A 13,252-nucleotide genomic window follows, 5' to 3' on the forward strand; every position below is an offset into this window, starting at 1 on the left:
TGTTTCTTAAATTAACAAATGCATTTAGTCTGTAGACACACGTCGGTCTCCAGCTTTGTCTGAAATGTTGTTCCAGGTGCAGAAGTTGCCCTACGACAGCGCCGAACACGATGCTTGCATTTACTTTTTATGTAGTTATATCTGGATGCAGATGGCACGTGCAGTTTAAGGAACAAAAAAAGAAGTCAGCTCAAGCCTAAAAAAGCAGTATTTTTCTAGCCAAAGACTAAGAAAGCTCACTTCAATGAAAGCAAAAAGGAGTAACATTTATTACATGCGAGCCACTAACACAAAACACACCTAAAATCACAGCCTTTTCGTTTAAAACACTGAAAATAAGAGGTTACCATGCCAATGCGAATTTGCAAGCTCAACCTTACAATCAGCACTTCTGGGGAGAAGGAAGGGATATGCATGACATTTTTCACACAACTGATAGCTAAATATAGCAGTTTAAAGAAAATCGTGAGTCAATTTTGGGGCTCATTTCTTATATTACAGTGAAACTCAATCCCTTTTAGTTTAACCAAAAGTGGGCTAGGACTGGCTTGGATTTCATTTTTTCAGTGTTACATACAGGACACCCACCATCCTTAGAAGAAAAGAATACTTCCATACAGTTTTTCTTCTACTCAGGCATAAAAAGGGACCTATTCACAGGTTATATAAACCTCTTATCATACATTATGATAAAGCTAAAAACCAACCCAACCTACTACTGCTGCATTTCAACTCATCACAAAAGGTAGCTCCAGGATATCTGAATAGAGAAATAGGGAACTGGGACTTTCTGACATGATCTATGCTGAAAAACAGCCCCAACACGAGTACATGTTTTTTCTTAACTATATTTTATATAGCAAAATATTTAATTCCCAACAAATAGTGAGGCTGTTCTCTGACAGCTGGCACAACTCTCCTTACCAATATTGCCCAGGAAAGGAGCACTAGGAAAGCCCTGTGCAGGGAACAATTTCTCTATTTGCTTTTGGGGTTTTATTTCTTTATAATTCGGATTCAATAGTTATTTAGGAGGATCACAGCTAACCTACAAATGACCATTGGCCAGAAGTCCCCTTTGAAACCTACTACACACACAGACTGGTGCTGTAGCTGATGCCAGACGTGTTAGGACAGGGTTACCACAGAGGCTGTAGCTCCGTTTCTTCCCATCTCTGTTTTTGTTTTTATTAAGACTAGAATCTAAAAGTTTTGTTAGTGGTGATCGATACAGATTTGCTGTTTGCAGGGCCCGATGTTTTACATTAGGCCCATTTGTTACACAGCAAGGATTTAAACCTACAAATCTTATTTCTGATTTTAAGCTTATTTCAAAGGTTTTAATCTTTGCACTGAAATTAATCTTGTGATTAGGGTGTAACATTTTCTTTTGCTATGGTGCCCTTCCTTTCTCACCCTCACATTACTCTGATTTGCCTCAGCTATCTCAGCAGCTGTACCCACATCTAACTTTTCCAAAAACCTATCATACGTTCAATTATAACAAGAAATACAGAGAATCTGCTATCATTAAGTAACCAAAGGAGGAAAAAAAAGAGCTTTCGTATTAACCTTGACACAGAGAAATTGATTTCATGGGTGTTTTCCATAAACAACGGTCTGTCCTTTAAGTGGCCGCTGCTTTCAGGTATCACTTCTCTCGCTTTCACCAATTATTCAGAGCTTTGCTCAGTGTTTACTGACTGTAAAAAGAATGTTCTATCCATTAAAATAAAATCAATTTCAGTTTAATGATACTTAAAGGAGAAGATAGAGTAAAACTGAACGCCGAGTAAGGCAGCCCCAGGCTGTGGGCTTTCCATTTCCTTCAAAGTGCCCTTTCAGTACAGACCTTGGACCTGACTGCTGGATCTCCGACCTTCTTTTACATCAATTTGAGGAGGCTCCGAGGGCCAGCTGTAGCCATGCTGATGGCACACATGAGTTGAATTGAGGGGGATTCACAGGCCTGAAGTCTTCCTGCGCCTGGTAGGCCTCCTTTGGGCCTACCCAAACACTCCCATGCCTGGATGGCTGATTTTTACCTCAGCAGCAACTCCCAATATTTTAGGCTGGGAACATTCAATCATTACTCCTTTTGTCTAGTTAGCTTCAAAGATGTTAGAGTTAAAAAGAAATCACCTTACTCTGCTCTGGCATTAAAGCCCAGACCACTTTCAGTGCATCCACAGGAGTGCATCCTCCAGACCCCTTCCTGTGGGCTAACGTCGACTTGTATTCCTGGACTTTTTGTATATTGAAATATTGATGTCAAACATCAAATATGTGCACTAAATAATTATAAAAATGTAGTTATTTATAAAGCGAAGGTAGTTTAAAATATTTAAATACATTTAATATTAAATACGTTTTAAATAAGTCTTGAAATATTTAAATGTACTTAATATTAAATGCTGAAATGTGTAAATACAGAGAAGAGAAACAAAAGGTACTCTTCTTCCTCCTCTATATGCTTGTGCAGAACCCCATTAAAATGAAAGCCTGGCAAAGCAGAGCCTTTGGCTGAGTCCTCGTTCCCACTTCCAGTGATTTCCAGTCACTCTTGAGCCCCTGAACACTTCCAGAGCTGAGAAAAAGGCCTTGCCATGAACAAGAACGGTCTCCTTTTGTAAGCCAGGCTGCTCAGAAACTCAAGAAGTCCATCTCCAGTTTATGACAGAGAAGTGAAATTTTGCCTCATTCCCACCACCTAGCTGTAAACCTGGCACTCCATCCAAAAGACAAGGGGTGAGACTGTAAAACTTTCCACCCATCTTCCTGAGATAATATAATATATAATTTAATAATATTATAGTTTTATATAATAATATATAATATAATAATATCATATGTAATATAATTTCTCAGCGAATTACACAGAGAAAAAAAACTATTTTTTACACTGATAAGCAGCCATACAAGTAATTTTTGGCTATGTTTTTTACTTGCTTGCTCAAAGAAAACACCAGCACCAGTAATGTACGGGGGAAACTCCAGTCAGGGGCAGCAGGCAGCTAAAAAACAGGAAAGGGACCTACCTCGAAAGCTCGGTGTCAGCTTTCTGTGGCCATTATCCTGCAGCACTACGGACGCCCTTTTTGCCATTTATCCCATTTTCTCACATGATAACACACGGTTCAAGGAAAAGAATCTTTTTCCAAGCAGGAAATATCGAAAAGCTGGCTAATTTCCTTTACTCTTGGCCCCGTTCTTCTAGCCATGCTTATCTCTGAAGCAGGGGGACGGTGTGTTTTCAATGCAACTCATTTCTGTGGATTTAATAAGCATCACTTTCCTCCGGAGAGGATGTCGGATGATTAAACTGTCACTCGGTTGAATATAGCAGCCCCCATGTCAGGGCAGCGGGTGCTGTTATCTCTTCTTGGGAGGCTAAAAGTATTTCAGAAGATCCTTTCTTTTTTTTTTTTTTTTTTTTTCTATCTTGTAAAGGCCCAATCTATTTTGTGAATTCATTTATTGAAAGGATTAAAGCTGGCTGGGAATTTATCAATTACTTCTTACTGAATACTTCTGAAACAAACCTTTTCCTTAAGGGATCTTTTTTTTAATGAATTTATGTCAGTGAAAATTAACTGAGAAATAAGAATTTAATAATTTAACTATATTAGTAACATTAACAAATGTATAAACCTAAGGTCAAAACAGTTTTTTGGTGCTGGGAAAAAGCTAAATGACATAAAATATTTTGTAGCAGGTTTCTCTTTGTGGACACTCAAGAGTCCACCCATCAGCCAGTGCTAGGGGGGCACTGGGGAAACAAAATCCTGAACATGCTAGTAGGATATAAAACTGTTTCATACCTAAGCCTTGCCCCAAATAGTCTCTTTTGGAGGCTCTGACTGCACGTGCTGAGAGTATCTGGTGAATAAATCGAGCTGTGGTGTTTGTACCTGACCCAAGGATTGCATGGCAATATACACTGTGTTACCTTGTCAACTGCTCCCCCTCCATAAAACAAAATTTTAAGATGGACCCTGTAAAACTGGAATTCGCCAAAGCATTCATGACTTTTCCTGTAGGTGAGTTCCACATCCAAACTGTTTACAACACTCTTCTTGCCTACAATATTCACAATTGTTATTTTTTCATTCCAGTAATACCTCCTATTTATTCCAAATTTTGACCCCAGTCTCAGTGTATCAGGTATTTAGTTTGAATTTGTAAATTTGTCCTTAGACAAGATAAATATTAAACGTTTGATTAGATGTACAAACATGTACATGTCTTTGCTTCAGTGCTAGTCTTTAGTATGAAAACTATCATGCACATCCCACAAAAACTAAAAACCAGCTGATCATTTATGCAGGTTGTCTACAGAGAGCACACGTGGCAAAAGAATGCTTGACCATTGATCTTCCATTCCAGTTTGTTCAATTCATTACATAACATGCAATTTCTGACAAGTATGAAAGCCAAATCCTGATCAAAACCTTTCATTCTCGAATAGTTACTAAATAAGCAGGGGTAAAAGCGTAACCTGCAATTTTCTAGGCAGGACCCCGTTAGCTGAGCCTAATTATTTGGATCATTAAGTGCGTATGTATTTTTTTTCTGTTTGGTGTAAATTGGTTATAGCAGCTAGAAGCTCAAAGAATGCAGTGCAATGAAGAAACACGGTAATTTGACAGCCCAGGGGGTTAGCCAAGTAAAGAAGTCACTGCACCCGAGGTACAGAGACAGCTTTAGACATGTACGACCCATTCAGTATCTTCTAAAACGATCCTGCAGTTAAGCAGCACAAGCAGTGTGTGTGTTCACTGTCAGGCCACACAAGCACCATGCCAAAGAATCATGTCATTTTTCATGTTGAGGACTTGAACAACAGTGAATTACAGTTCTATTTTACATGGGCATAGCCCTCTGGAAAATAAGAAAATTAAATTAGTAATGGGACTGCATTTCATCAGTGCAAACTAACAGCCTGCAGTTGTTATACCGACTTCCCCACTCGCACTGGAGAAGCAGCCAATTATACACATCGTCGCCGTGAGCTGTGAAATTTTAATTCATGCCCCCAAAAGATCAGAATATCAATTACTAATGCTGTGCCAGTGCAAAAGGTAAGTGTGATGTGAACCCCACAAATAACACCGCTTTCTCCTTCTTTACCTTAAGTCTCTTTGCAAAAAAAGCTTTTTTTTCCCCCATTTTGCAGATGTATTATGCATTCTGTTGCCACCTCTACGGGAGTAAAGTCGAGCATCCCAAGCCACATGCACACCGGCAACGACACAGATGCCAAAGGCTGATGACAGATACTACCAGGTACCTCTGCTATAGTCATTCGCATAGCACTGACAGGTGAGGGCTCAATGTCCACCAGCTGAACCGCGTTAAAACTCTAGATGCGGAGATTGCACAGAGATGAAAACACACAGCAGCAAAGGTTAGAAAGGCAGCACAAACAGCTACAAAGATTCTTCTCACTGTATTACAAACAGCCTAACGCTTTGATGTAAATAAGGGCTCCAGACAAAGGAGCTGGAAGAACAGCCAAAATCATTTACATTTTGTTAAAAGGGCGAGAACAAGGGAAACGGTGCTACAGATGTTAATATTTCTGGAAAAATCATGCTTACAATGTTATGTATTCATTAATAGAACTCTTCTATCTGGTGACCCAAAGTGGAGATCAAGACATTTTTGTCCAAGTCAGTTTATTAAGGAATTCAAGTAATATAAAGCCGCACAAGGGTAGCTTCTTTTCTTTAGTCTAGACACATTTTAAATTGCTGTTTCTTAAAACAACATTAGCGGTGTCAGTGGGACATCAGTTCACTTTTTTTTTAAAGTGTTGATTGGAAATGTGTTTACCTACTGTGATTTACTCAATTTTAATATCATTAATGATTGCTTTGGAAGCAATGTATGTCAAAGCATGGTATTTTCTGAGACTTTTTGGAATACAACATTTTAACGGTGTCCTTTCTAGATCAAGAACTTCTTATAGGTATCTATAGATACTCCTTGAGTAAATCAGAGGAGTACGGACACTGTATTTGGCATAGCACCACACTATTCGTAACCCAGCACTAGTAAACACTTTGAGAACCTCACCCACACGAGAAAAAGCTAACAGAATATAGGAAGTATCACAGTGAAAGCAGAGAAACACAGGACTGCTAGCCACAATCTGGAAGCAAATCAGCTTTTCTGTGGATGACACTGAGCCTGTCTGATGCTTCGTTACCCACCTACCGCAAACGGAGCTGATGGATTCAGGCTTTGTATTCCAAAAATACAGCACGAGGTTCAAACAGACTGCTACACCAGTGAGCTCTTTCTCTCACCCATTTATAACAACTTTCTTAAAAACAGAGCAAGAAGAAATAAATGAAAGAATTCAGCTGTGTTCTTACAGTGTCGCTGTCACTCGGTTGGAACTGGAAGGGCTGGGGTTTGTGAAACACTGAGTTCTCCTGTAAAAACAGCTGCAGATTGTAGTCCCGCACCACCTAGAAAATAACAAGTGCCGTTTAGGTTGGTTATTTTCCAATCTTAAAAGCATGCGACAAATGCTGCTAGAGTAAACTTAATACACTTTCAAACAGAGACCAAATCTGCAGCAGAACCTTGAGCACGACAGAAGGAAATACAAAACCTGGCTCTGGGCAGTACTAGCCACAGGTATTCAGAAGCGACTGGTAGGACACACACCGGGAGACAGAGACCTAAAACATTTCTGCCATGAACCAACGAAAAAAGTCACAAAGGCAAAACGGGGGAAAAAAAGCCAACTACCACGCAGAGAGCCATGTCGTATCCCTACCATAAATATTTTTCTCTCCTCCTGTGGGTAATTTCTTGTAGGCAGCTCTTTCTTAAACTGAAATGTCTTATCTTTACACAAATTATTACTTGCAGGAGCTGAAAAGACTATTTGGAATAACGCACACAAGATCAGTTACAAGATGAATCTCTTCACATCAAATCACTTTCAAAGAAAAATTTTAGCTTGCATTTTGCTAAACAAAAGCTACTTCGGCTACCGGATTTGTTTAATGACATGTTTCACATAGCAGAGCACGTATCCCCGAACAAACCAGCTACGTCACCAGTTGCACATATTTACAAAGAAAACCTCGGTGACTGCAGGGTGACAAAGAGCACCGCTAATTTAACGACGCTGCAGAGTATTCGCTGCTTCCGCTGACGACTGTGCATAAACAGCAGCATCGAGTTATAGAAATGTATAACCAAACCGAGGCGTTAAATGCACGGAAGTCTCTAATAAAGACGGCATTTATCCGTAAGTGTCAGCAGCACTGCGTATGGCCAAGAATGAAGAATGAAATTGTTGTAAGCTGGTGAGTAGGACATCTCTGATGCATGCAAATGTTGATGCTCGCAATAGAGAACTGCAAAAAATTAATCCTGAGTTAGAGAAGGAAAAGTAAATAGTCCTTCCGGGCCAATAACGCACTCATTTAAAACAGTAAACGACATAATTGCTGTTTCAATTTGAGTTGTTTAACGTGAATGCATTGAAATGCACAGAGGTGGACAGAGAAGGCGTACGGGGAGCCTGCGTTAGGTGTCACCAAACCCCCAGATTCCTGAAGCACTGAAGGAGGAACCATCTGCAGCTTCAGAAGATGCTGAGCAGTGACTACGGGACCGCTAGGATGTGGTACAGCGTCCTATCCCCTGCCATCCCCATTTGCAGGGCACACTTTTCAGCGGCAGGTTGCATCAGATCCTCCCAACACAAAACCCTTTTGCTTTGCAAGGCAGCAAGCCCTGCGTAACCGAGGTCTTGAGGGACGGGGACGGAGCCAATTCTTCTTTATTTTCTATTAAAAGGCCTCAAAAAAGGCAGAACCAAGCCAAGTAGTCCGTGATAAATTCACTGTACACACCTTTAAATAGAGTGCACGTTTCTGTGACTGAGGACAGCTGTGCCACAACGCCAGACCTGCTGTGTGCACGTCCTGCAAATTAAAAACCTGGAGCATCATTCTCTAATAATGACTAATTGTGTTAATTATTCATTATAATAATTGTCAAATATAGATTTGACAATTGTTAAAATAAAAAGAGTTCGAATACACAATATTCTCAGGACCAGGGGGCAACTTTTCCAAATGGATTTTGTGCTATTCGGAAATTAATTCAACGTTCTCGTGGAGTTTCTTTATGAAGCCCATGTCTCTTGGCATTTTTTAATAGATTTGAAAGCAAATGTCAGCTATATACCGTGTGCAGGAATAGCGCAGTCGGACACAGGCAGAAATGAAATGATCTGCCCTAGGCTGGAGAAGTTTCTCGAAATTTTCTTCCTTAAACCAGCGAGTGGAATTTCAGAAAAGAGTCTTTAAAAAAACAAATTTTCCCAGAAGAGAAGTGCAAGAAGGGCAAATCTTGAGCAAGACCGTTCGGCTGAAAAGGAACTTGAATTGCTTTTTTGTTTGCCTGGTGTCAGACGGCCTGGGTCACCCCAACCTCCCAGGAACAAAACCTCCAAATCTGCAGCAAACAGCACCAAGAAAAATTGTGCCAGGCCTTGGTTTTGTACAGAAAGGTTGTTTCTGCAGTGTTTCCCTGCCTGCAGCCCAGCTCTGCGCCTGCTTCAGGGAAGCAGCTCGTCCTGTTCTCCATCCAGCACACAGAAACACTTCAGATGGCGAGGAACAGCAAAAGCTTTCCCATCAGTGATGTTTTCTGAACGCAGCTTGGCAGTGATCTGCCATTTCAAACTAACAGAAAACAGGTGAAGTACTGAAAAACCCAATAAATATTTAAAACCTTTGCTCAGATGGCAGGCTGGGTTCTCCTCCAAATGACTACATCGCTAACAAATTTGTCGGAGTTTTACCACTCAGGCAGCCTTGAAGACATGCATAAAAACTCTCTTGCTAAGCTCCTCGTCTGGATTCACCTCTCCTTTCTGAGCTGGCTCCTGCAACACAGACCCACCAGAAAGGTTTGAAAGAAAGGGCGAGGAAAAGCGTGTGTCTGTGGGATAAGCCCCTGATGAACGTGTTTAGTGTTTCAGAGCAAGTGCTAACGCACTACAAACTTTCCCTCTTTGCATTTTTGAACGGCAAGGAGAGAAGAAAATTGGTGCCGAGGAGCAGTTGTAAAAATCCTGTTGCGACCTGACAGCTGTATTTACAGTTCCGTTCCTTCTCCGGGCATTGTACTAACCTAGTAAAGCAGAAAGAGAAATATTTCCGACCTGGATGATGTAGCGCAAGGTCCTTTCCCAACAGAAGATAAAAGCATTTTCCCCGTCCTTGCTGCCAAGTAAATTCAAAGACTCCCTAGAACGAAGGCAGTTTTTAATCCGCTCGCATTACACCTAATAAGGTGCCCGTTAGCCTGCTTGCAGGTGAGCAAGGAACGTGTTAAATACGTTGGTTTTCCATAATTCTCTGCATAATGGGCTCTGTCTCCGTGCAGGTGCTTAAGGGCTACGTACACAGGAATATTATGACTGCACCAAGGCAGCTCGTTGGAGCTCAATGGCATCATTTATTTTTTTTTTTAGCCCAGCACCTGAATTATTTAAGCATCAAAATGATCCTGGAAGCGATGGCGGATTTCGGACTCGGGCTGCTCGACAAAGCAAACAAACCACGTGTACGACAAGCCTCTGATCTGCTTTCTGTAGTCCTCAATTCAAAGGAGAGGAGAACGCTGCGATATTTTGTTTTCCCAATCAATTATTAAAAAAATGATCCGCACGGTTTTGTACAGCTTCGCTGTGACGGATGACTAACGCTGTTCCAGATTACACAGCACAGGAGCCTCAGCTGCAATTTCTCTTCTAAACCATGCCGGGTGAGGGTAATTAGACATCCCTCGGTTGCCGTTCTCCGAAGATCGTGCGCTGTGTAAGTGCACTCATGAGAACCCGGTCTGGGTGGCAACAGGAAAAATTCTCCCCGAGAAAACTGTCTCGTTTCTTTTAACTTTACACCGCTCCGGAGTAACCAAAAATAATAACCCGTCAGTTTTGTCATTATTTTGGAAGCAAACCTTAAGCCGGGGAACCTACGAATGCTCTAAGTATTCCGTTACAAAGGATCGTTCAGTTAAAACTTACCCTGCTGGAAGTCTCCAGTAAAAACTGGAACGTGTTTTGTACAGCTTGGCACGTCTCGAGTTCAGTCCTGCTGAATGCCATTAAATAATCCTTAAGGTGATCGTATACGTTTCCATCGAGAGCCTGCAGGAAGAGGGAAAGAATTAAAGAATTAAATCCCGTACTTCAGAACGCGATTTTCGGAGATACTTGGTTAGCTTTGCAAGACGCCCATCCAAAGCGGTTTTAAAACACGTCCACCGAGGCTTACTGGAGCAGGCTGGGACAGGGAGGGGTGGACGCGTTTCATCGGGGAGGAATGGCAGGGCCGTATTCCCATTAGATGGCACCGCAGAGCGCTGTAACGTCACCTTGCCGTCAATGACCTCCACCCAGTTGCGTAAGGAATGTGCTCGGCGAGCTGTCACCACGTGGGGACGACCCAGGAGCCCTGAGGACACGCGGCGGCCACCAGGCAGAGCCCTCCTCGTGTCACCGGAGGTTGCAGGTGACGTTACGGAGGCGCCGCACATCTGCAAGCTTCCGACACAGCTGCTCGCTCGTTAATGAGTGCTAATCAATACCTGCCACCGCACGCCTTGACAGAGGAGTATCGAGTGCACAGCAAAACTTTATCACGAGCTTAATAATTACCTGAGGGCAACATCAAAGCCCAAGCTCAAAAGCCCTGCTGTAGCAAGAGCCGTAAAATCCCATCGCGTGGCCGAGCTTACGCCAAAGTTCAACGCGGGCTCTCTACAAACACGAGGTGCTTAGCAAGATGCCGACAATTTCACTTAAATGTCACAGACGGTCATTTAAAGCCATCGTTGAAGTCATCATCCCAGTCATATCAAGTCACGGAATGGACCTGACTTCAACTGATTCAAGGGTGCATTTCTAAATAAAATCGCGCTTAAATCATTTGGAAGTCAAGGGGAAAAAAATAAGGTGAAGTTGTAAAAGCCTTAAGAAATAGTGTCTGTCCCAACAAAATTCAACCCAGCATCTAAGACGAGGCTAAGGCATGTAAAATGGACACAAGCTGCTCTGAATTCATGCTGACCACAGAGATTTTCCTTCTGTGGCACCCAGCATCCTCTCCCAGCTCCAGCATGCGCCCATGAAATTAAAAGTTAACATGGAGACAACCTCAGTGAAGTCTTGCGTTGAGGAAAATGATGAAACTGGGAGATGGAATCCTCACGTCCAAAACTTGCTGCCCAAAATGTGCTTTAAATTGCTGCGTTTTCCTCCCTGCCACCTACCGAGTGTGAGGCTCAGCACCAGGCTGTTGTAGCTCCCACCTTCGGCATTAAACCCGCCTCTCACCCCAAGCAAATCTGCTCGTGCAGAAATACGGCTGTAGGAAAACAAACTAAATGGAGGCCACGCCAGAGCAGCAGGAACACAAAGATTTCTCTGCCAGCACCAGGCAGCAGCCTGACCAGGCTCCAGGCTCGGGTGATGGCAGCGCTACCGATACTCCACCAAATACGTTCGGAACCACGGTTATTTTTAAAAATTTCTTTTCAAATGAATTCTGTAAAATGAGCTTATGGCCGGAACATTCCCGAGACAAAAAAAATCAGGAAATTCCCCAGCACAAATCCATAAAAAGCAGACAACGATACACGGCCTCACGTCTTGCCTCTGTGGCTGCAAGCACAGCTCTACTGGAAGCCTTCTCTTGCAGCACACCGTTCGTAACACCCGTCACAGACCGCCACCAGGATTTTAACTTCGCCACTTGGCACGCTTTTATGACGTTAAACCTTTTTCATGACGTGAAACCTTCCGTGTCTTACTTCTGCCAACGCCAAAGTTACTCTCCCGTTTTTCAAGGGCGCTTCTTTCCGTATCAGGTCCACGTAGCCCCAGGAGCTGCCTTGCGCTTTCGGAGAAAACAAACGATGTATAAAGTCGCTGAGGATGGTCGCGCTCTCAGGAGATTTTATGCACGACCGTGGCAATCCTAAAACTCCCCCAGAATGGAACCTGCAGGCTTTTATGATCCGATGTATCTGTTGCCAAAGCTTTTCGGATCAAGCAGCGGGCTGGATTGCAACTCGACTAATAAATGTAAATAGTTTCAAGTTGGCAAAGCAGTCGTAAATGCTCAGTTTGCAAAGCAGCTGCGATTTTTATCCCAGTCTGCTATAAACAGTGGCTCACAATCCAAACAAGTAACTATTTCAGAGCTCCCCCCCCCCCCCGGCTCTCATATCAAGCCCATATGTTCTTTTTATGTCAGACCCAGCAGGAGGGATTCGTGGCATTGAGCTGCAGCCTTCCCCGAGGCAGGGGTCTGTATTTGGGTTTGTAACTCCGGGTCCTTTCTACAGTCACCGGAGAGAAGCTGGTACTTCTGCGGCGTGATTTATCTTATTCTAAGGTAGATGGATGAAATAGGGCAGAGGAAATACCGCATGCTAAGAGCCTGTTCCCCTGCACTGACCACTCACAGCACCCAGGTTTGGCTACACGCGTCTGCACAGCATCACGAGAAGCTTGGAGAGGCGAAACCCATCTCAGCGCCTGTTTATTCCCCACGACTGCTACCTACGGCTGGCTCCTTAGGAATTCACTTTATAATCTCCAGCTGTGCTCTGCAGCTCTAGAAATACAAAAGGACACGTAACATTAACTTCGTTTTTACCCACGCCTCTTGCAACGACCCTGAAGTTTTGTGCTATAATGCCAGAATATTCCCCAAAGTGATGTAGAGGGCACGTAAGGAAGACAAGGGAGAAGTGTGGAGGAACGTTAGCAAGCTCACAAATCTGTCAGCATGGGAAAACTGCAGCGCAGCCCTCCTTCCATGAATTAAAGGCCGTTTCAACATGATGAAGTTCTTAAACACCGAGGAGAGCTGCCAGAACTGGAGTTATTGAAGTCAATGCAATACAGCACGGTCACTGTTGTTGGCCAAGCAAGCCCAGAGCTCAGCCCACAGCTCTAACACGTGCTAAAAACACTCAGGATGTGTAAACGTGGTTGTAGGGAAAGATGACAACCCCTTCAGGTAGTGGATTGGAGAGCAGGTTGGTTACAAAGTGCTTCCAGTGATGATTTACCTCTCCTCCTATAAAACGGTGATTCTTACATCGAGCTGGATATTGTAACACTAAAACAAAAGGATTGGCTTTGCCGAGCTAAACAATGCAAATGAACATCCCCATGGGATTTCCTAATGCCCAGCCT

At 42.9% G+C, this 13,252-nt stretch overlaps 1 protein-coding gene across 2 annotated transcripts in view; it reads right to left on the reverse strand.

The window, feature by feature from the left end:
* FCHSD2 (FCH and double SH3 domains 2) overlaps positions 1-13,252 on the reverse strand; it is a 141,993-nt gene that overhangs the window by 32,411 nt on the left and 96,330 nt on the right. The window contains exons 8-10 of one of the 2 annotated variants that reach the window (XM_035343760.1): positions 10,070-10,192; positions 6,381-6,476; positions 5,291-5,362 (exon numbers count right to left, since the gene is read on the reverse strand). In XM_035343760.1, coding sequence (XP_035199651.1) covers positions 5,291-5,362; positions 6,381-6,476; positions 10,070-10,192 — 291 coding nt within the window. The remainder of the gene's footprint in view (positions 1-5,290; positions 5,363-6,380; positions 6,477-10,069; positions 10,193-13,252) is intronic. The other variant, XM_035343767.1, reaches the window with a different exon arrangement.

Source organism: Oxyura jamaicensis, chromosome 1 (assembly GCF_011077185.1).
Source record: "Oxyura jamaicensis isolate SHBP4307 breed ruddy duck chromosome 1, BPBGC_Ojam_1.0, whole genome shotgun sequence".
In the NCBI taxonomy this organism is placed as follows: domain Eukaryota; kingdom Metazoa; phylum Chordata; class Aves; order Anseriformes; family Anatidae; genus Oxyura; species Oxyura jamaicensis.